This window comes from Mustela nivalis, assembly GCF_964662115.1.
Source record: "Mustela nivalis genome assembly, chromosome: 1".
Classification (NCBI taxonomy): Eukaryota; Metazoa; Chordata; class Mammalia; order Carnivora; family Mustelidae; genus Mustela; species Mustela nivalis.
This window is the reverse complement of record NC_139020.1, coordinates 116,166,595-116,191,197: the sequence shown is the minus strand read 5'-3', so window position 1 is coordinate 116,191,197 and position 24,603 is coordinate 116,166,595. Positions and strand designations below refer to the sequence as shown.

The following is a 24,603-nucleotide window of genomic DNA, read 5'->3' as shown; positions in this document are numbered from 1 at the left end:
TGTTCTTATGCCTCATAAACCCCTATACTGTTTTTATGCCTTATAAACAAATCTACTAAAGGACAGCAAACACCAGAATAACAAAACAAACCTTTAATACCATTATTCATTTTAACTGATTTTACAGGTAACAGTCTTTTCTGAACCACTAATATTAAAAATATTTCTAGAGCAGAAATATTTCTAGAACAGAAAATGACACCCAGTTGAAATATTAAGGTTAGATAAAACAGGAAAGGTTAATGGGTTTCTTTAATAATTCCTACAATGTCTATTTCTTAGTAGGCTTTTAATTCAATCCATTTTCTTTTAAACTCCCCTGTAATCACTGCAAGTCTAAATAAAGAAAGAAATGTATTTTGATTTTGAGATGCTTCAAAGTAAACGCTAACGGCAAAATGCTTTCTATTTAAGTTACGTTTTACTTAAGTCACTTTCACTACCTCCACTGACATCAAAACCCTTAATTTGAAATATACATCCTGATGTCAATTCTGAAATTCCTCACTAATGCCAAGAATAATCCCATACTAGTAATATCTAACATACATAGGTTTGGAACCTAATTTCCTTTTCGAATTAACATCATAGGTTAACTGCTAGAATAAATGAAGATGCACTAACTAGATAGCCTGGAACTGGAAAAGACTGATGTAAAATTAAAAACTATAGACTACTGTTTCTCAAACTTTAATGTACATATGAACACATGGGGATCTTATTAAAATACAGATCTGGTCCTCTAAGTTGGGGGATGGGGGCTGAGACTCTGAACTTCTAGCAAGTTCTCCAGCAATGGTGATGCTATTAGTCTTCAGACAACAAATTTGTCTTCAACAAATCAAACTGCAAGATATTTAAAGTGATTTGATATATTTGTACACTATAAAAGAATTCCCATTTCTAGTTAATTCAGACCACACTTTTAAAGTAAGCAAGGCAACAGACCAGAGGACTGCAAAGTATGGCCTTTGGGGAAAATGTGGCCTCTGTTTTTATAAATAGCATTTCGTTGGAACACAGCCATGCCCAGTCCAACATATTATTTATGGTCGCTTTCATACTATAAAGGCAAAGCTGAGTAGTTCCAACAGAGACCTGTGTGTAATATTTATTATCTGGCCCTTTACAGGAAATGTTTGCTGACCTCTGTTACTGATAACACCCAAAATATACAATACAACACGGGAAGAGTAAAGTAGACGTGTCAAAGTCTTTCATGATTTTCTGGGATTATAGCCTTTCCTTTGGATTCTGTATACCAAATGACCTCTTTTATTTGCACAGAAACAAGATTACAGGTGTTTACTTGCCATGTGACTTCCTGCTACACAAGATAACTGTCACATTTTTTTATCAAATAAGAAATGTTGATCAAGAAACTCAGAAACCGGGGCGCCTGGGTGGCTCAGTGGTTTGGGCTGCTGCCTTCGGCTCGGGTCATGATCTCAGGGTCCTGGGATCGAGCCCCGCATCGGGCTCTCTGCTCCGCGGGAAGCCTGCTTCTCTCTCTCTCTGCCTGCCTCTCTGCCTACTTGTGATCTCTGTCTGTCAAATAAATAAATAAAATCTTTAAAAAAAAAAAAAAAAGAAACTCAGAAACTAGGGGCAGCTGGCTGGCTCGGTTCCTGGATCTTGGGGCTGTAAGTTCGAGCCTCCATTAAGGGTAAAGAGATTACTTAATAAATAAAATCTTTAAAAAAAGAGCGAGATTAAGAAACCAATTCATAAAGAATAAAAAGACCTGACAATATTAATAATTACAGGTCGTCCTGACTTACTGCTCACCGCAGCCAGTTATCCCTTTACTTACTCTCGTTAAATCCATGCCCAGCTTCAGCTGTGACAAGAGATGCAGGATGACACTACGTTGCTCTTCCACAGCTCCTAGGTCATCCTCCTTGTTATCACACGTATCCTCTACCTCATCATCTGCACTGATTTCTTCAGGTTCCTTGAAGTCAAACAAAGCAAAAGTCTAGTGTTATAAGTGCTTGCTAATACCCATAAAGAATAAAAGGTTCTTTTCTCTCAGTTTCTTTGTTCAAAAAGACTCTAGTGTTTTCTTTATTTTCAATACAGAAATTGGATTAAACAGCAAGCTTTGCAAACAACAGATAGGACAGACTTCGTTGCTAAATAAAGGACAGATTTCACAGCCACATTAAATAAAAGAAGAAAAGTATAAATAGTAGACTTGAAGACATTTATACTGGGCCTAAGTGAATCTGGATATGAGCAAAAAATCTTTCTAAAAATATAACTTCCATCAGTTGGCCATGAAACAGATTTCCTTCAATGAGTCTATTATCATTTACACTGAACATACTGTGGTTTTGCCATAAAAATAATAAATAAAATACATATATTTTGTAAACATGGGATTTTTCAAAAAGAGTGAAGTGTCTCATCTGAATCTCAGGCTTTGAGGACTGGCTACCTATTTAGGGACACCATGAATACCTATAATTTAAGTTGAAGATGCTTTGGGAATAAAATATTTGCTCCCCCCCCCCCTTTAAAAGATTTTACTTATTTATTTCAGAGAGAGAGTGAGAGAGAGAGTGCGCGAGCACGAGTCAGGGAGGAGCAGAGGGAGAGGGACAAACAGATTCTTGCTGAGCAGGGAGCCCGATGCGGTGCTCAATTCCAGGACCCTGGAATCATGACTTGAGCCGAAGGCAGACGCTAAACCAATTAAGCCACCCAGGTGCCCCAATGTTTGCCCTTTTTAAAAGCTTAAACTAGGGACACCTGGGTGGCTTAGTTGGTTAAGCAGCTGCCTGTGGCTCAGGTCGTGACCTCAGGGTCCTTGGATCTAGCCCCGAAATCAGGCCAGAGAGCCCGCTTCTCCCTCTGCCTCCCACTCTCCCTACTTGGGTTCACTCTTCTGACAAATAAATAAATAAAATCTTAAAAAAATATAAAGCTAAAATTATACAAGTAAAATTTGTAAAAGTGACTGTACATGTTAAGTCTAACTACTATAATCTATATTTTGATATTCCCTCATTCCTGGAGATGTCTGGAAGAAACCGCAGGGCTGAAGAGAATTCTAGGTGAAGGTATGGAAACCCTACGCCTGCTTATGCCATCTTAATGTCACAAAAAGGTTCTCTGCACAGCTCTTTAATTAATCAATAAATCAACTTCTTGAAAAAGTGAAAATGTTTAACCGTCATTTCAACAGCGTCTTAGTTCCAGATAATTGGTTAAGAGAAATTTCTTGTTTCTACTTAAATAATTTTAAGTAACAGTTTCAAATTCCAAGATTCTATAGAATCTTATATTCACCTCTCATGTGTATGTGGGGGGGGGGGGGTCGTGGCCCACCTGTCAGTGGTACCTCTTTTTTAACCTTTATGCAAGAGAGCATTAGTACAGCAGACTTAGGATTTTTTAAAGGAAATGATTTTGATAATGTCTCTTTGATTTTCTCTTCACACAATTAAATTCTATCAAATAAGAAGCCCATCTGTTCTCTGCAGCTAGGCAAAAACCATTCCTAATCAGGCATAAAATCAAGAATGTAACGTTCTCAAATATTAAAAATATTAGAAACAAAATATGAAACACATTAAAAGTGATGCATTCCTGCTCATTCTTTTGTCTTTTTCTCCTTTTCTCTCTTCCGTGTTACCAAGGAAACTACAATGCTCAAATTCTCATAATTTAATTAATGGTCTAGCTCATTTCCTCATGTTAAGACCATACAGACAACTACTGTTTATATATTTCAGAATTACTTCTGTTTTTACAACCTGAAGGAGAAACCCCAAAAGCTTTCTATATCCCCCTTTTCAAAGGCTAGGAAGTCTATCAAGAAGTACTTCCTGTTGCCTACTCTAAATCAGTTGTATAATATAGTCTAATAAAGTTTAAGTGTACTTGTGACTGTTTATTCACTATACAATGGGGGAAAGTTGATCATCCTCCTCTCTACATATGGATACCAAATATAATAATTACTCATTTGAGAAATGTTGAGAAAAGTCCTATTAGGTCTTGATTAAATAATGTTCTCTAACCCTCTGAAGAGATACCATTACATATGAAGTCAGAACTTGGGATACAGATTAGTAATGCAAATATAACTTTAACATTACTACTTAATACAAAGTTTACTTTGTACTTTGGAACTTCCTCTAATGAAAATAATATTAAAGAAATAAAACATAGGGGGAGACTGGGTGACTCAGTTGGTTGGGCATCTGCCTTCGTCTCAGGTCACGGTTCCAGGATCCTGGGATCAAGCTCCGCTTCAGGTTCCCTGCTTAGCAGGGAGCCTGATTCTCTCTCTCCTTCTGCCTGCTGCTCTGTGTACTTGTGCTCTCTATCTCTCTGTCAGACAAATAAATAAAATCTTTAAAAAACAAAACAAAACAAAACATAATCTGGTAGAAAAAATATTTAAGAGTACAGTTCTTGTTTTTTTATAAAAAGTCTTGTTGTTTATTGGAATAGAAAAAAGAGGAATTCTATTAATTACTGATTCTAAATCTTGGTGTAAACGGAAGAACTTGGAAGCTCTCCTTTCTTATCGAAATGTCTCTTCGTAGAGGTCATCATCCCTTTCCTAAAGAAAAGCTTAAGGTAAAAGCATTACCACAATTCAAATGAACGTGCACTGAATGTTTAATAGCCCTACAAACCCAGAATGGTTAGCAGACAGTGGCAAGAGCTGTTGAGTTGCTGGGAATTTATAATATATGGACACTGGATGGCAAAGCAAAACCCCAGTACTCCACCAAATTTATACTAACCTCATCTTTATCTTTCTGATTTCTGACTTGGGCACAAAGGAACTGTGGGCTTCGTTCTAGCCTTACTAGGATTTACTTTTTCCATCACCTGGCAACAAAATCTCCCCTACTAGATATCTGTCTCCAGCTTACATTAACACTCATATTTCAAGGCATGTGTGGTATTTTTAGAAAATCCAGGTCTATTCTCATATGCCTGAGTGTAGTGTTTTTGTAATTAAAAATAGTACCTGTGCATTTATTTCTACTTATACTCAGTGATATATGTGGTCTACTCACTATTTCAAGATTTGGAGGGCGCCTGGGTGGCTCATTCAGTTAAGTGTCTGCCTTCGGCTCAGGTCATCATCCCAGGAGTTCTGGGTTCAAGCCCCGCATGGGGCTCCCTGCTTTGCTGGAAATCTGCATCTCCTTTTGACACTGCCCACCTCATACTTTCCCTCTCAAAAAAATAAGTAAATAATTTGGAAATATAACAATGTTCTTCGCCTTCCCATCTCTGTGTCCCACCTTTAACTCACATCTCTCTAACCCCCAACATCCTTTGTATTCTCATTGGGAAGAGTGAAGATGTTCAAGTGTATAACTTACAGTTTGTAACTTTCACTTGCAAATTGCATCTCTTATCCTGATCGCTCTCTAAAACGTAGGTTTCATTATTTCTAATTGCTTTTTTTTTTTAAATATTTTTTTAATGTATTTGACAGAGAGATCACAAGTAGGCAGAGAGTTGGGGGGAAACAGGCTCCCCACTGGGCAGAGAACCCGACAAGGGGCTCGATCCTAGGATCTCGAGATCACTACCTGAGCCCAAGGCAGAGGCCCAACCCATTGTAAACATGAGCCGTGTTTACAATCATATATCCTCCTCTCAACATAAAATTCAGCATGTTCAGGGGCTCTTGGCTGGCTCAGTTGGCATAGCGTCTGACTCTTAATCTTTGGGTCCTGAGTATGAGCTCCACACTAGGTAGAAAGATTACTTAAAAATACAATCTTTAAAAAGTAAATATGTTGGGGTGCCTGGGTGGCTCAGTCTTAAGCGAATGCCTTTCAGCTCAGGTCATGATCCCAGGTTCCTGGGACAAACCCTGCACCGGGCTCCCTGCTTGGCGGGAGGCCTGCTTTCCCTCTCCCACTTCCCCTGCTTGTGTTCCTGCTGTCCCTGTCTCTCTCTCTCTCTCTGTCAAATAAATAAATAAAATCTTTTAAAAGAAGTCAACATGTTCATAAACCATATCAAATCTTTTCTCTCAAAAGGCTCTTTCCTCCTAATTTTCCTAACTTTGTGACTGACACCACAATTTTACCTAGTCATTTAGGTTCACAAACTTGGGAATTATCTTTCATCCAACCCTACAACCAATCACAAGTCCAACTGATTTACATTTGAAATGCATATTACCTATTCATTTGTCTTCATTTCTACCTCCACAGCCTTCTATCGACACTTCAATTCTAGGTCATATCATATACCAATCTTCTTAAACATACCCCATGCTCATGATTCTATCATCTATTACATAACATTAAATTCTTCCGTATGATTTTATGTTCCCTGGAGGCACAGTTTACGTTGTATTTTATGAGTGGTGGCTCCGGGATTATCACTCCCCAGAGAATGCAGCATGAATGGTCATCTGGATTTGTAAAATCCAATCACCCTATGATAATTTTCCATAATCCAGGTGCTCTGCTATATTCACTATGTTCATAACAATCTTATAAGCCATTATTATCCCGGCTTTACAGATGAGAAAATTGAAACTAAGTGGTTAATTATTGGTCCACATGTTAGTAAACGACAGGACCCGGGTTTAAAAACCATCGGGCACAGGGCGCCTGGGTGGCTCAGTGGGTTAAGCCGCTGCCTTCAGCTCAGGTCATGATCTCAGGGTCCTGGGATCGAGTCCCGCATCGGGCTCTCTGCTCAGCAGGGAGCCTGCTTCCCTCTCTCTCTCTACCTGCCTCTCCATCTACTTGTGATCTCTCTCTGTCAAATAAATAAATAAAATCTTTGAAAAAAAAAAAACCATCAGGCAAGTTTTCACAATAAGCCTTCATATCCCTGCTCCTATTATCCCTACATCGACATTATCCTACTACTCTTCTTCTCTTCAAATCCTGTGTTCTTTCAAAGCCTGATTCCAATTCCACTTTCTCTCCAAAGCACTCCTCTTCCACTCTACTCAATACATCTTTCCTTCTTTCTTTCTCTGAATGCCATATCCTAACAGCCTAAACCATGTCAATTAAGATGAAAAAAAAAATTACTTCATGTTATCCTCTCATTGTCTCCATGTATTTGTAATTGTGACTCCAGGCAGATCAGTAAGTCTCTCTAGTGAAAGAACTAAGTCTTCAAGTTTTTGTGTCTCCTCTAATTCCTAACATTGGACTTCTCATCCATTGGACATCTTAATAAATACTGTTTGACTCTAGAAATGAGCTGGTCAAGAAGTTACAGGGAAAAAAAGAAAGCATTTCGTATTTTTTTTTCTTCTCTCCTATCCATACTGCTGCCATTGTGTGCCTCATTAAGCCAAGGTCTTGGCCAGTTTTGGAAGTCTCAGTGTCAACGTACTATTTCTTTTTCTTCCTTCTTTCTTTCTTTTATTTCATTTTTTAAGATTTATTTATTTATCTGGGGGGTGGAGAGGGAGAGAGAAAAATCTCAAGTAGACTCCCAGCTAAGCACAAAGCCCAGCAGGGGACTTGAACTCATGACCCTGAGATCATGACCTCAGATGAAATCAAGAGTCAGATGTTCAACCGACTAAGTCATGCAGGTGCCTCCATGTACTTTTAAGAAGTAATTTGCTAATGGGACACCTGGGTGGCTTAGTAGGTTAAGTGTCTGCCTTCGGCTCAGGCCATGATCCCAGGGTCCTGGGATCAAGCCCCGAATTGGGCTTCCTGCTCAGTGGGGAGTCTGACAGTCCCTCTCTCTCTCTGCCCCTCCCCCTGCTTATGTGTGTGTTCTCTCTCAAATAAATAAAATCTTAAAAAAAAAAAAAGAAGTAATCTGCTAATATATAAATAACCATAAGCTGTGCATTGTTACTCTTGACTCAGTAATTCTACTTAGGACTATAACCTAAAGAAATAATCCAAAGTAAGAGGAGAGAAAAAAAAAAAAGTAAACAAGATGACATAGTGTTATTTATAGTAACAGAAAATACCAAAGAACCTAGATATTTAATAGCTTACTTCAACATTTAGAGTTTTAATTATATGGGCCAGACATAATGCTTATAAGAAGTACTGAGTAAAAAGAGCTTAAAATAAAACTATCTATGTAATTATGATTATCATTAAAAAATAACACAAAAGGCAAAAGATCAATATAATTTTTTACAGTGTTGGAACTATGACTAGAATAAGACATTCCTTAGTTTCTGAGAAATGTGGAATAAATAATACTACAAAAATATAAAACCCTGAGACCATGCTAATTGGGGTAACACCAAAAAAAAAAAAAAAAAAACTGGTTTGGGAAAGAACTTAAAACAAAAAAGACTTAATAGTAAATTTTTAAACTTGTAAATGTAATAGTTAAGTATCTAATAATGTTAAGATTTAAGAAGAACTGTAAGAGAGAAATACTGTGCAAATAATCTTATATTAGGTAAGTTAACTCTCTAGAAAAATAAAAATAATGCGAACTGCAACTTTTAAATACAGTTTTATCAAGCAAAAGTGAGCCCAAACTAAAAAAGGCACATAACCTGCAAAACACACATGTACAAGTATCATACAACAGATCACAAGTACTGTTTAAATTAGAAAAACAAGGTCTAGAGTCTCAAGAATGTCGTGCTGATGTTAGGATGACTAGCATGCCCTGACAACGAAAAGAGAACTGAACCTTTTTAGTGAGTCCTAGTTTTTACATCAAAACCGTATTTTCACATTACCGTACCCTTGCTAATGGTCCAGATTCTTCAACACACTGCTCTTCGGGGACTGCCATTGGTTTACTTTGCTCAGTTGCAAAAGGCTGGTCAGCTCCATTTTTATAGTGGTTTGATAAAGGTATCTTTGGTTCTAACCACTCGATTGTCGTTCCTGATGAAGTAAGAGAAAACTTTCGCTGAAACTTGCTCATAATCTGGAAAGTTCAGCAGATGTGGATTTTATTAAACAATTTTGTTTTGAGCCCACAAGACTAAAAGCAATTCAACCTGCTAAGAGACTCTGCAAAGCAACCACTTGTATCTCATTAGCATGAGCATCATGATTGGGTATTTTACAACACAGCAACTTGCAACTTGAAATCAGATACCTTTAAAAAAAAAATCAACCCTGAATGGGACTGAATGTCTTCTGGGAAATCTGTAAATCATAATGTATTCCTGCCCTGAATAGCTGATTTGCTACCCTTTCTGTAAAGAACACTGTCCCTCTCTCTAATGATCAAAAAACATGCAATTAGGCTTTAGGGAGTCAGAATTACAGAAGGAGCCTGGGAATCTGAAACGGCAAAATCTTCTTCCTTTTGGGACTGAACCTTATTCTCAGTAGCAATTTTCTAACCATTCAAGGTGGTTACCTTGATCTAACGTAAGTATTGCAAATACAAGTCCCTTCCTCTTGTTTTTTAATCCAATAAAGAAAGTCCATATACTTTTAAACTGAAAGGCTTTTCTACTGAATAAATAATAGCTGACCTAGTGAAAGAAGTGGTCACATTTAGAGACCTGTCATCTTCTCAGTTAATGACTCAAATGTCTCTTATTACCCTCAACTAGTTTAACAAAGTGGATTCTATGCCTAATCAATAATGGAAAATGTTCCATTTGATTTCAGAGGCTGATCTAGGTTTCACAGAAGCCTGATTATTACAGTACTACAATAAGGGATGCTCACACCACTACAGCAAAAATTACAGAGTAGGTAATTTACTCGATCTATACTGAAATGCCAGACTTCAGTGCAGGAGTAAATTACTAAGCACCTACCAGGCTACCAGAGCCTCCTGCCTTGCCACTCAGGCCAGTCTCTCAGGAAATGCCCTGGGGTGGTTTAAGAAGCCAGTTTCAAAATTCCAAAGAAATGAAAATGTTTTGCTCCTACCTTAAAATGTTTAACTCTTACGAGATCTGTTTTGAGAGACTGCTCAATTGACTGGAAACCACAACACTCTTTATCAAACTGATCATCTGGTCTCTCAGGACCCCTCTAAATCAATGATCCTTGGATGACACACATTAAGACCTTATGGGACCGAGCACTAATTTAAACTTAGATTTCATTTCTTGTCATCTCCAAATTTCAGTGAAAAGGTAACTCAGTTTTTCTTTTCACAGTTATATTTTTATTCTCAAGTGACTGACAAATAAATTTCTACAGATCTAATTTGGAAAATGACCACTTATGTAAGAAACACCAATACCGGTAAATCAATTCCACCAAATATCCATGCTCTAAAACATAGTACCAAGGGAGAACAACTTTTACTTTAAACACTTCTATAGAGTTTAAGTCTACTGCATTTTTTAAACTAAAAAAATGCAAATTTATATTGTACATGTTTCACTAATCATGGAGCAATCATTTAAAAATATAATTGTGGGGGCGCCTGGGTGGCTCAGTGGATTAAGTCTCTGCCTTCGGCTCAGGTCATGGTCTCAGGATCCTGGGATCGAGCCCCACATAGGGCTCTCTGCTCAGCAGGAGCCTGTTTCCCCTTCTCTCTCTCTGCCTGCTTCTCTGCCTACTTGTGATTTCTGTCTGTCAAATAAATAAATAAAATCTTTAAAAAAAATAATAATTGTGCATTAAGCTACACAAATGAAATTTATAAGAATTAAAACAATTATACACATTTAATTAATCAAGTATTAAGCATCTAGTATCTAGCACTGTGCTAGCTGATGTGCTTTGTAAAAATTAAGTAGCATCAACTGAAAACAAACTATCATTTTCCTGACAACATTATTATTATGAACACTAGAATTAAATCAAATTTCACAGCTTGAGGTAACTTATCCAATGTTCAACATAGGAGAAGAGTTAAGTAAAACAAAGAACTATCCTTCAAAGGAATGTAATGCAGCCAACAAAAACTCTATCAAAAGTAGGACACAGGGGCGCCTGGGTGGCTCAGTGGGTTAAAGCCTCTGCCTTCGGCTCAGGTCATGATCCCAGGGTCCTGGGATCGAGCCCCGAATCGGGCTCTCTGCTCGGCAGGGAGCCTGCTTCCTCCTCTCTCTGACTCCCTCTCTGCCTACTTGTGATCTCTGTCTGTCAAGTAAATTAAAAAAAAAAAAAAAAGTAGGACACAAATTGGAAAATATTCTTGATATTACGTTAAAAAGTATAAGATAGGGTGCCTGGGGGCTCAGTGGATTAAAGCCTCTGCCTTTGGCTCAGGTCATGATCTCAGGATCCTGGGATCGAGCCCCTCATCAGGCGCTCTACTCAGTGGGGAGCCTGCTTCCTCCTCTCTCTCTCTGCCTGCCTCTGCCTCCTTGTGATCTTTATCTGTCAAATAAATAAATAAAATCTTTAAAAGAAAGTACAAGATAAAAATATTTGTTTTCTAGTAACTATGGGATAAAACAAACAAAAACTAAGAAGGAAAGAAAATCTGGTGGGGTATGTGTTAGTTAACAGTGGCAATTACTGGTTGATAGGACAGTGCACGATTTCTTTCTTTTTGCAACTGTATAATCGTTCCTAAATTTTTTATGAGTGTGTGTTGCTTTAGTTTTTTAAGTAGGCTCCATGCCCAGATGGAGCCCAGTATGGAGCTTTAACTAACAACCCTGAGATTAAGACAGGAGCTGAGATCAAGAGTCAGACACTTAACCAGCTCAGCCACCCAGGCAGCCCAGGTGTATGCTTTTATGTTCTGAACACCCTCTCCCCTCTCACCACCCCTAAGCTTTTTGCAACTTTTCAAGGCCTTTCCCAGACCTTTTTCAGAAGTATTGGTCCATTCATATATTCTCTCAAAGTATTTTGTTCCCATTGTAAACACCACTTTCCATATTATAGTTAAGTATTTACATGTTCATTTCAAAGTAGACTATGAGTTCCTTACGGGAAACATATATAGCTTACTAGCCTATACCTATAATTGACATTAAGCATAGTTTATTAGCTTGAAATATTGATTTAGGTAGGCATACATGAGGATAGAAGCCATATTTTATCAACTCAGATCTGCCTATGGTAGGGGTGTCTGGGTAGCTCAGTCCACTGAGGGTCCAACTCTTGCTTTTGGCTCAGATCAGGATCTCAGGGTCGTGAGATCAAGCCCCACAAGTCTTCTTGGGATTCTTTCCACCTTCCTCACCACTTGCACAAGTGCATACATTCTCTAAAATCAATCAATAAAATTTCTAAAATTTCTTTCACAAGGGGAATTAATTGGGTAAGAGAACAATGAATTGTTGTGAACTATTAAAGCAATGGGGATGGGGATACCTGGGTGGCTCAGTTTGGTAAGCGGTTGCTTTTGGCTCAGGTCATGATCCCAGAGTCCTGGGATTGAGTCCTACATCTGGCTCCTGGCTCAGGAGAGAGCTTGCTTCTCCCTCGCACTCTGCCTGCTGCTCTCTGTGCTTGTACTCTCCCTCACTGTTAAATGAATAAATAAAACCTTAAAAAAATTCTTAAGAAACAAAAAACAATAGGGATGGGAGAATCCAGGAGATGTTAATATTAAAGGGTACAAACTTGCAAGTAGAAGATGAACAAATTCTGGAAATCTAATGCACACCATTGTGATATAGTCAACAATACTATAATATACACTCTCAAGCTGTTAAGAGACTAGATCCTAATATTCTTGCCATAAAAAAGTGATAATTATGTGATAAGACTGAGGTGTTAGCTTTGGTAATCATGTTGCAACATGTATATGTATCAAATCAACAGGCTGTACACCTTCAACTTACACAATATTGTGTCAACTGTATCTCAATGAAGAAAACCAAGAGTTTATTCATCCCATTAAAAAGAAAAACTCAGGGTGCCTAGGTAGCTCAGTGGGTTAAAGCCTCTGCCTTCGGCTCAGGTCATGATCCCACAATCCTGGGACTGAGCCCAGCATCGGGCTCTCTGCTCAGCAGAGAGCCTGCTTCCTCCTCTCTCTCTGCCTGCCTCTCTGCCTACTTGTGATCTCTGTCAAATAAATAAATAAAATCTTAAAAAAAAAAAAAAAAGAAAAACTCATATTTTGTCCTCACATGCAGTAACTTTATTTTCCCCAGTAGATTATTTTCAACAAATTTAAGTGCTCTCAAGTATTAACTGTATACCTTATTTTTCAAACTGAAAAGTGACTGACAGACTTGAATATCTCTGGCCCAATATGGATATAAAGAACAGTTGACTCAACCAAAAGTTAAGAAATGGTCCCAATATTTTTATTAAGGTCCACTGGATGAATAACGATGCAACCGATTTTAGCAGATTTTACTAGATGTAGATTTTGAGTTCAGTTTTCGACATGTAGAACTGAGGTCTCCAAATTCGATTATATTAAACATTAGGCCAAAAATCAGTTTAGATTTGAAAAAAGGCACAATAAGACTTTAACATTAACGTGATAATTAAAAATCAAGAGGCTCATTGTTTTTCTTTTTCTTTTTCTTAAGATTTTTTAGGAGTTAGAATTACAACAAACACATCTTTCCATGCTTTGGCCCTTAATATTAAGTCTTACTTTTTATTTATAACTTACCTGAAGACAGTGAGCCCTTCTGATGTGATGCATGCTGCAACTGGAGAATATGAAAGCAGTCGTTTAAGCAGTTCATAGTTGCCATGGAAGTAGCTTTGAGCATTAAGAGATCCTGGTCCAAGGAACTAAGATGGCCAGAAGCAGGAAGGCATTCAATTCGCCTAATTAAGTCTCTCTGTTGTCCTTCAGCATGAGACATCATCTAAGGAAAACAACAGTTCCATGTGTCCTACTCATGATGTCTGTGTACCATGTATACATACAGTTTCCATTTTAATTACCATACTCAGCTTCTGAGCCATTTTTAGGATATATTAGGCTTAGAAATCTATTTTACATTTGGCTATTCTCAATGAGCACATTTAATAATGCTTATCAATTGTGCAAAAGATGGTAATCTTTGGCAGCTGTATTTTTTCTTCAGAAGCAACAAAGCTCAAAAGCCTTGACAAACCTTTTATTAACAGTATACATTTGTACAAGTCATTAAAAACATTCTGGATCATCTTCAATAGCAGCATTAAATATTTCATTACAAAGTAAAATTAGTTCCCAATCTGGGTTCTTAACCTCTTTCTTCTCAGCACCTCTGGTCAGGCTAGGTTTGAACCTACATTGAGAACACAATGGTTTTCCTGCTTTCTTTTCTCTAATCTAACTTTCTTGTCCCATTAGCCTGATCATGAAGCAAGTACTGGATATAAACTTTCAAGTTAAAAAGAGTTTAATACACTCTGCTTTGATCAAGAGCTCTGTCCACTCTTCCTAAGGGAGCAATAGAATAACAATGCTTGATAAGCAATTCAGTATTTTAAAATGAAAACTGAATTTATTATGATTAATTATTCAATTGTGAGCAGACAGTTCTCAGATTACCTATCTTTTAGACACTATTATAATCCACACAGAACCTCTATAATGGAAAGGCTCTTTCAGCTTTCAGAGGCACTGTACCAGATGAATTTTAACACAGTTCGTCAGTGGGCTAGTGAAAGAGAGACGCAAATATCCTACCAAACAAATCACAAGTGTATAGTACTTGAAATAGTCCCTGAAAACACATGTTATAGCAATGGATCAAACATTCACCTTTATCAGAAAAAAAAAAAAGGTTTCTAAATGAAAAGTGTGGATATAAAGATATCTATATGTACACATGTATGCATGCATATATGTGTGTGCTTTGTGTGTGTAAAGTATTTTGGATACAAATGTTAGGACTAACTTCCAATAATCCAAATTTATGAATAGTACAACCACTCTTGCCAACAGCTGGGCAGTATTTACTAGAGTTAAATATACAAAATTAAATAATTTATAATCTATGATTGAACAATTACACCTTTAGATATGTAACCAACAGATGTGTGTTTAATTGCACCTGCCAACCTCTAGAGTGGAGACGGGCTGGAGGATAAATTAATCACCAAAAGGCAATGATTCAGGCAATCACGCCTACCTAATGAAGCCTCCATAAAAACCCCAAAAGAAGAAGTTCAGAGCTTCTGGTTGGTGAACACTTGGGAGTACCAGGAGAGGGGTATAACCAGAAAGGGCATGGAAGCTCCATGCTTTCCCCCCAACACCCCAACGGGCCTTATGCAACTCTTACATCTGTCTGTTCCTGAGTTCTTTATAGCAGGTTGGTCAGAGGCACAGGTGACAACATCAACTTGCAATTTGTGTCTAAAATGGGGACAGTTTTGTGGCATCTGACGTGATTTCAGGCAGACAGTGTTGAAACTGAATTAAACTGCAGGACACGCAACTGGTGTCCACAGAGAAATAGAGAGTTGCTTGGCGGTGGGAAAACCCCAACAGTTGGTGACCAGATTACAGAACTGTAGAGTGTTATAGCAGAGCAGAGGAGAAACATAGGAGTGTTTTTCCTTTACAGAATGACTGTCAGCCACTGTAGATTATCAGACTTGGAGGTATGCGGTGACATCCCCAAAATAAAAAAAAACCAAGCCTGTCACTTCAAAAAAATCCAAGGGTATTCACTGCCAATTATAAAATCTGAGCTTTAAAATGAAAAGAACTTTGGAAAACCTTTATCTGTTACCATAAGCTTGATTACTTCCCAATACTGAAAGCCTTTTCTAATGAGATTGATGAGGTCATTAATGAATGGGAATTTTCAAGGCTGCATGATAAAACAGATCAACAACTGCAAGACAGGCCTAACTCTGGGAGATGATATTTTCCAATGAATAATGCATGGTGTTACAAAATCATGCATAGGTTAAAGATAAGTTTCAAGTGCAAGACAGATAATAGATTTTCATGTAATAGAACATGAAAAGTTCATGGATATATATCAGATTCCACACTACATCTAACATTTACAAAACTATTACTGTTAAGTTTTCATGAAGCACCAAAGAAGAATAACCACAATTATCTTAAAAGGCAATTAAAATATTCCTCTACTTTCCAATCACACACCTGTGTGGGGCTACTCACTACATAGGTATCTATTTGCTCTACCAAATTTAACTCAGGAATATTTAGGATCTAATAACTACAACCTTTATTAACTAGTATTTAGTACTCAATTTGAAAAGAAACAGGGAAATGGTGAGATAAGGAAACATCGAGGATTTAACTGTTCTATTTTTGTGTATGTTTGAAATTGTCTATATAAGTTTTTTTTTTTTTAATTACTTGTTTGGCCACATAGTCTTCTCAACAGGCTTAAAAACCCTTTTGCTCATAAATGTTCCATCAAAAGAATCTGTACTTTTACTTGAGAAATGCAAGATAACAGACTGAAAAATGAGAATGTACCAAGGAAACTTAGGACAACACAGAAAAGTAACTTAGGACACAACACATAACCAGGGAATCTCTGTGACTTGAAATTGTCTCAGCATAGTAAACAGAAAACACTTCAGGGCCCCAGAAGACACAAACAGGATTTCTAATTTTTTTGTGATAAAACCAAGCAAGTTAGATCATTTTGGCATTTTAATTTGACTTCAATTCATACTTACTTCTCTGACTTCCACAAGATGATCTGGAGGTAAGTTAGCTCTTTTGTTCACTGATTGTAGTTTGGAATGTCCAACATTAAAAAAAGAAATGGCATTTTGACTTGGTCTCCTCTGGGATATAGGAGAATTACCACTAGATGCAAGTGAAAAGCTTCGTGATTTCAGAGGAGGATTATTCTGTCAGACAAACAAAGAAAATCATTCGTTTTCCGAAATTCTGGCTAACCCTTACCTATTATATATATACTTTGGCCTACACATGAACAGTTTAAAAAAATGAATTAACCTCAGAATTGACTACAAGAACATTTCTGAAAAACGCTAAAATTTAAAACACTCCAAGTTTAAACATTTGACACATCCAACAGTAAAGTAGTAATTTATTTAGAAAACTGATTATAGGTTTGTGCTGTTGAGAATATTTTTTCACATTTTACAAATACTAGAAAAGTCTAATTTCAGATTTTTAAATACCATGACTTAAGCAAAAAAATATTCAATAAAATACATTTTCTAATCTCACTGCAGGTATCTTTGGAACAAACTAGTACTTTCTGATCACTTCCAATGACTAAAATCTTGCAGCAAGAGTAAAGCTTTTGTGATTAACTTCCTGAAGACTGGGCAGCAGGCCTAAATCACAAACAACTTTTTAAAATTTACTTATGGGGAAAAAAACACAAGGGGGAAAAAAACCGCCTTTTTTTTAAAAGTCAAGCTATCACCTAGGTACACCAAGGTACAGAATCCTTCAACTATGCTGCCCAGGTATTAGTTTATAGGGATCTCTAACCTCAGATTTCAAGTATTGAGATCATCCTCTCCACCTTAAAAAATAAAAAATATTCCAAAAAGGATATGCAAATGATCACTAAGCATACTGAAAGATCCTCAACATTATTAGTCATTAGGGAAATGAAATCAAAATCACATATACCAGGATGCCTATTACAATTAAAAAGAAAAGGGCATCAGCAGGTACTGGTGAGGATGTGGCAAAACTGGAACCCTCATACACTGCTGGTAGGAATGTGAAATGGTTCGGTTACTCTGGAAGACAGTTTGGCAGCTCCCAAGAAAGTTAAACAAAGAACCACCAGATGACTCAGTAATTCCACTCCTAAATCTCCACCTCAGTGAAATCATGTGTTCACCCAAAAACCTAGACACAAATGTTATTCATAATAGCCACAAAATGGAAACAACCCAAATGTCCACCAACTGATGAATGGATAAACAACATGTGGTGTATCCATACAAGAGTATCATCTAACCAAAAAAAGGAATAAAATGATACATAAAATGACATGAGTGAACAAAGTATTATGTGTCAATGGAAGACTAAAGAACAAGTAAAACTGGGTATCTAATAAAATTTGCTTTTAACTCTGAAAAAAACTATGAGAAGTGTAAAAAGCCAGACACAAAAAAACCATTCTATGATTCTTTATATAAGAGACCCAGAATGGACAAACTCATAGAAATAGAAAATGGATGGGTGTTTGCCAGGGGCTTGGAAAGGCGAGTATGCCAGTGACTGCTCACAGATATGGGTGTTTTGGAGGGTGATGAAAATGTTCCGGAACTCAAGAGTTGTGACTGTTGCACAATCTTCTGAATAGATTAACAATGGAATTGACACTTTACAGTATATGAACAGTCTTGCAATTTAATAATATTAAAAAAATTATTTTCCCTTTTCATGCTTTAATATCATAAACGAATCCACATACCTTTCCAATAGCTTCAGTGTGATGCTGTGTACATATCTGAAGTCTGCTAACCCAATGTTGTCGCTCTTTAGCATCTGTGGCTAATAAAGAGAATCTAAAAGTTACTCACTTTTATATTTATTTTTGAAATTAACTGTGTACAGCATGAGAACAGATAACTAAAAGCCAGGGATTGGCCCTACTCTTCCTAGAGCAAATGTCCCCAGCAGAGGGAGGGAGGAAAAAGGCCAAGCACCAATTCTGTTAAGTAACACAGTAGCTGAATATGGATATTTCAGAAGAAGGATATATTACATGCAGCAAGACAGGAAGATAAGACTTGACAAATCTTAAGTTTCTCATAAAAAATATGCTCTTACTTACCGACTGAGCCACCCAAGCGTCCCTAAAAATATGCTCTTACTTAAAGAAATAACCTTTATTAAGTATTTAATGTGTACTCCGTATTTTCAGATCTCTTGTAGTATGCTCAGTTAGGATTACCATTATATTTTATGTACATTAATTAAATTAAAAAACACAAATTAAATTTACCTAAGCAAAAGTTATACTTTTAAAATGAATGTGAACATTTTAATAAATCCCAGCTATGTGTATTAGTTACTAGAAACTTCAAAGGGGGCATGCAAACCAAATCAAGAAAAGGGGTAAAATACAAATCCATGGCAGACATAAAAAATACCATTTAGACAAGCTATGTTTTTAGATTTTTCAGTAATCAGGGCTTATCTACACAAATATTTTACAGGGGCCAATTGTAAACAGTTGTTCTCTGTACTACTTGAGAAAAGTTATTTATTAAAACAGATTTCATAAATTCATAAGCAATTCTAAGATTTTTGAATATCACATGTACATCACTGATGATAGTATTTTCTATTTCCAAAACTCACATGAAAGCAGGGAAGTACATCAACTTCTCAAGGAAAGAAGAAAATCACATATTAATTCTCATATCTTGATCGTACCTCTGAGTTTATACTGTTCCCCACTGGCAGCATTCACAGTGAAGGTGTGAGAGTCCTCGTCACTAGGTGATATTACAGCTCCTGCAAGCTGCAAAGTACCTCTGGGTTTTTGATTTCTAGACTGTTCATTCACAAAGTACTCCAATAACCCAGCTTCATTGTTTAAAACAAAAAACCTGTAATGATTCAAAAAAGAAAGTCATAATTTTTAAACATTCCCGCTCGCCAAACTAAAGCAAACTAAGTATCAATCACCATACTTTGGAGTTTTTGCTATTAAAAAAAATAAAATTCATAGGGTGCCTAGGTGGCTCAGTCTGTTAAGCGTCTAACTTTTGATTTTGGCTCAGGTCATGATCTCAGGGTGGTGAGATCTTCTCTCCCTCTTCTTCCACCACTATCCTCTCCCTCTCAAATAAATAAATTTCAAAAGCTGTTCAAGAACTTGGACCCTGATTTGAGGAATTTGAGAGGCAGAGTGGGGGTTGGGGGGTAGGGAAGGAAAAATGAAACAAGATGGAATCAGGAGGGAGACAAACCATAAGAGACTCTTAATCTCACAAAACAAGCTGAGGGTTTCAGTTTGTTTGGGGACTGAACAAACTGGGGGAGGAGTTGGGGTTAGGGAGAGGGTAGTTGAGTTATGGACACTGGGGAGGGTATGTGCTGTGGTGAGTGCTGTGGAGTATGTAAGCCTGACGATTCACAGACCTGTACCCCTGTACCCCTGGGGCTAATAATACATTATATGTTAATTTTTAAAAAAGAATAAGAACTTGGAAACATGAGGTTGAATTTCCTAGGAGTTGAAAAACTGAATGAATTTAATAAATGACATAAAACCTTCAGCTGAAGGAGAGGCACTTAATGGGATGAGGCATACCACATAATGCAAAAAGGAAACAAAGATAGAATATCCTCTCAGAGGAAGATTTCTCTCCAGAATTCATTAACAGGGAAGGTAAATTGCCCAAAGACAAATGGTACTGAGAGTTTTTATTTAAAATTCACTGGAAACAAATCAAAACATGAACTCTGAGGATAACTAAATAAGAAATAAATCTGATTTAAGATTTAGTCAGTGAAATATACAATGAGAATAATGTCAAGGTAGAAAGGTTTGGTGAATGTATCACTAAATAGGTCACAACTAAAGATTACTTATCCTGTTTAAAAATGTAAAAGCTGCAACTGGAGATGAAGAAACATAAGGAACTTGAAACTAAATGACGAAATACTGATATACTTTGGAAAAGAATTTGATGTTATGATTTGGTTCCAGATTAAATACTTTATTCAGATTCCAATTTAAGTAATTCAGTAGGTTTTTTTTTTTTAATCTAAAAAGTTTCGATTTAAAAAAATTAATGTTTGAGTTCGGAGCAATTTGGCCTTCTATGTTACTGAGTTCTACAACACTAGACCATAAGATAAGAGTTCATGGTCCTAGAAGATACTGTCTTTTTTTTTTTTTTTTTAAACAGATTTTGTTTTGGGCTTTTTTTTTTTTTTTTTAAAGATTTTATTTATTTATTTGATAGACAGAGATCACAAAAGAGAGAGAAGAAAGCAGGCTCCCTGCTGAGCAGAGAGCCCAATGTGGGGCTCGATCCCAGTATCCTGGAATCATGACCTGAGCTGAAGGCAGAGGTTTTAACCTACTGAACCACCCAGGTGCTCCTAGAAGATACTGTCTTAAGCAACAGCCAACCATATCATATCAAACTGGGAGAAAATGAAATCAGCCTTTTCTTCAAGGAAAAAAAAACCAAAAAAACCAAGAAAGCAAAATTTGAAAGTGGTTGCCTGAAGAGGGAGATGCAAAAGCAAAGAACTATTGTTTTTCTTGTTCATCTTTAAGCATGCTTCTGACTTTTAAAATTATGTTCATATATTTTAATTTTCAAAATTAGCATTTTTCAGAGATTTTAAACTTTCATTTCATTAATTACTAGAAGAGTTATACACCTTTTTCACGTGTTTAATGACCACCCATCGTTCTATTTCATGAACTGTTCATCACATTTTGCCCATTAATAGGGTTATCTTTATTTTCCAAAATATTTGAAGAGATTATTTGAATTAACACAAGATAGTCACTGAAATCATCTTCAGTTTCTAAAACATAAACATAAAACACAAAATGGACATACAAATCTGCTATGGTCTGACTGTGTGCCCTGCAAATTCATTATGTTGAAATCCTAACCCCTAAGGTAACAGTATTAAGAGACAGGGCCTTTGGGAGGTGAGATGATTAGGTCATGAGGGCAGATCCTCAGGAATGAGATTAGTGCCTTTATAAGAGAAACCCAAGAGCTCTTCCTTGACCGTTCTGCTATGTTCTCACACAAGAAGTCTATGATAGGAAGAGGACCCTTACCTAACAACACTGGCACCATGCTCTTGAACTTCCAACCTCCAAAACTGTGAGAAATGTTTATTAGCCACCCAGTCTGTAGTATTTTGTTATAGCAGCCCTAATGGACTAAGAAATGAATCTACTACAAAAAATTCGTCAAATAAACAGAAAAACAAACAAAAGGTGGGTTAGTAAGAAAGCAATTTTGTCAAGATACTAAAAACCACTGAGTTGTATACTTTAAGTGGGCACATTGTATGGACTGTGCATTATATTTCAATAAAGCTGTTAAGAAAAAGAACAAACAAACAAAAATGGAAGGAAGGAAGGAATCTCTTTGCACTGTTCTAAATCTGAGTATAATTCATTTCAAACAGACAAAGGAAAATGGTCTCTTCAAAGTAGTCAAAGAAAATTTAGACAAACACTATGTTTAAAAATCTCAAGTTTGGTGTGAACACATATTTCTTATCCCAAAAGCATTTCCACAAATTTATAATATAGGAGGCAAGCACTTAAATATACAGAAATATGGTGAGGACAGATTGGTGAAGTCATAGAAATAACCAATAACTGAAGAGCATGGTGTCTACAGTTAATAACACTATATTGCACATTTGAAAATGGCTGAGAGTAGACCCTGAAAGTTCTCATCACAAGAAAAAAATTCTGAAATTACATATGATGACAGATGTTAGCTAGACTTATTGTGGTGATCACTTCATAATCTGTTGTACATTGTACACCTAAAGCTAATATAATGTTACATGTCAATTATACCTCATTAAAAAAAATGAGCCAATAACTGATCATCTTTTTCCCCCCCAAGAATATTTATTTATTTATTTATTTATTTATTTATTTATTTATTTGACAGAGAGAAAGGAAGAGAGGGAAGGCAAGCAGGGGGAGTGGGAGAGGGAGAAGCAGGCTTCCCACTGGGCAGGAAGCCTGATGTGATGATCGATCCCAGGACCCTAGGATCATGACCTGAAGGCAGAGGCTTAACGACTGACTCACCCAAGTTTCCCGATCATCTTTTTAATACCAAGATGAAAGCATGGGTCCAATGCAATAAGAGAGCACTTTGGGCTATCTTTCATTATTCATGGATTAATATTCTTTTTTATCCCTTTTATGTAGAGAAATTTTACAAGACATATAGTTTGGAGATATAAAGACAACCCACATAGTGAGGAAACTTAACAAAGCCCTTTTGTTCAGAAGGGTAGTAGACTCTTGATGGAAACATTCTGAGCAAGTTGGCCTAGCCAATAAACAAAGAAAATGTAGAAACGCAGGTTAAATGTTAACAGGGAAACAAGATTCATCATGAACCTTCTTCATATGCAGAAAATTCAGCTAAGTTGTTAAAAGAAAATGCTATTAAAATTGGAAAATAATTTTTTATTTTATGCAATTTCAAAATAACAAAGACTGGGGCGCCTGGGTGGCTCAGTGGGTTAAGCCTCTGCCTTCGGCTCAGGTCATGATCTCAGTGTCCTGGGATTGAGCCCCACATTGCAGCATCGCAGCAGCCATAGGGCTTTCTGCTCAGCGGGGAGCCTGCTTGCCACTCTCTCTCTGGCTACTGCTCTGCCTACTTGTGATCTGTTAAATAAATAAATAAAATCTTTAAAAAAAAATAACAAAGACTGTCAATTTGGGGAAATGACTAATCTTTGAAATAATCTACAATTTAAAGTGAAATATCATCAAAATGCAACTTTAATCTAAAAATATTTTGACTTAGAAATCTATCTTAAAATGACAAAAATAAACTTGAGAAGATTTTGGGGAAGAATTTAATGCTCTGTGTCTATATATGCCAGATGGGAAGTAATCTCACCCTCAGGAATTAGAAGTTAAAGTGGCAGGAAGTAGGTTCAGGAGAGGGTCTTGCTCTTCTGTACTTTCCTAGCCTACTACATTCTAGAACAAGTAGTTATTTATAGAGTATGCCCACAGTGGATTTCTCCAAGCTGCTACAAGTTGACCTTAGTCAAAACAGAAATGGATTGGAAGGAAAGGGTCTTGAATATGCCATAGGTGCAGTGCTTCTGTTAAGCTACACCAGCAGCACATGGACAAGAGTGGCTAGGCATGCCAAAGAAACTGAGCAACTAAGCCTAGGGATGTTAAACATAGTCTTAACCTATCTGTTCACCTTTGATCAGTGTACATGTTTCATGCTGAGGACTCAGTTATCTCTGCTGTACCACAGGACCTCCAGCCCATCTGACATAAAGTAAAAATGGAAAATGGGAAGGGCTTTTTTTAGGTGGGGCTACAGTTGGGCTCCTGGGTGGCTTAGTCAGTTAAGTGTGCGACTCTTGGTTTTAGGTCAGGTCATGTTCTCAGGGTTGTGGGATCCAGCCCCACCCTGGGCTCTGCACTCCCCAAAGTCAGCTTGAGATCCTCTCCCTCTCCCTCTGCCCCTCCCCCAACTCACACATGTGTGCTCTCTTTCTCAAATAAATAAAATCTTTAACAAAATAATAAGAAAGTGGGCTTACAGCAAACTGACAAGGTGAGACCTCTCTCTCTGATGGGTTAAGTCTAAAAAGTTCTGTGCTCTCTCAGTAGCAAACATGGACAAGTTTACAAGCACTGTCTAGAGAGGCTGAAAACTGGTCTCTCATATATCCGGAGGGATCATGTCCGGAGAGCCAGCACCCCTCCCTATCCCAGAATATTTGCTTGGATCTGCTAACTCGAGACAATCAATGGCCAATGCATCGTTTTTTTGTTTGTTTGTTTTTTTAAGATTTTATTTATTTATTTGCCAGAGGTCACGAGTAGGCAGAGAGGCAGGCAGAGAGAGAGGGGGAAGCAGGCTTCCCTCCTAGCAGAGAGCCTGATGCGGGGCTCGATCCCAGGACCCTGAGATCATGACCTGAGCCGAAGGCAGAGGCCCAACCCACTGGGCCACACAGGCGCCCCCCCAATTTATCTTTTTGGCGGGCTTCCTCATGTAATAATAAACACCTGCCATTTCTTCCCATGGTCTCAAGTTGCTGCTCACCTGAAATGACATCTTGAAATTACATTAAATTTGTACGTTTGTATATATATATTTTAAAGAT

General features: G+C 37.2%; 1 protein-coding gene across 2 annotated transcripts in view; it reads right to left on the bottom strand.

The window, feature by feature from the left end:
* The window catches only part of OSBPL11 (oxysterol binding protein like 11), a 98,149-nt gene that overhangs the window by 32,640 nt on the left and 40,906 nt on the right, over positions 1–24,603 (bottom strand). For both annotated transcript variants that reach the window (XM_082699863.1, XM_082699864.1), the window contains exons 3-8: positions 19,156–19,331; positions 18,188–18,267; positions 16,455–16,631; positions 13,459–13,660; positions 8,686–8,831; positions 1,814–1,954 (exon numbers count right to left, since the gene is read on the bottom strand). In XM_082699863.1, the coding sequence (XP_082555989.1) occupies positions 1,814–1,954; positions 8,686–8,831; positions 13,459–13,660; positions 16,455–16,631; positions 18,188–18,267; positions 19,156–19,331 (922 nt within the window). The remainder of the gene's footprint in view (positions 1–1,813; positions 1,955–8,685; positions 8,832–13,458; positions 13,661–16,454; positions 16,632–18,187; positions 18,268–19,155; positions 19,332–24,603) is intronic.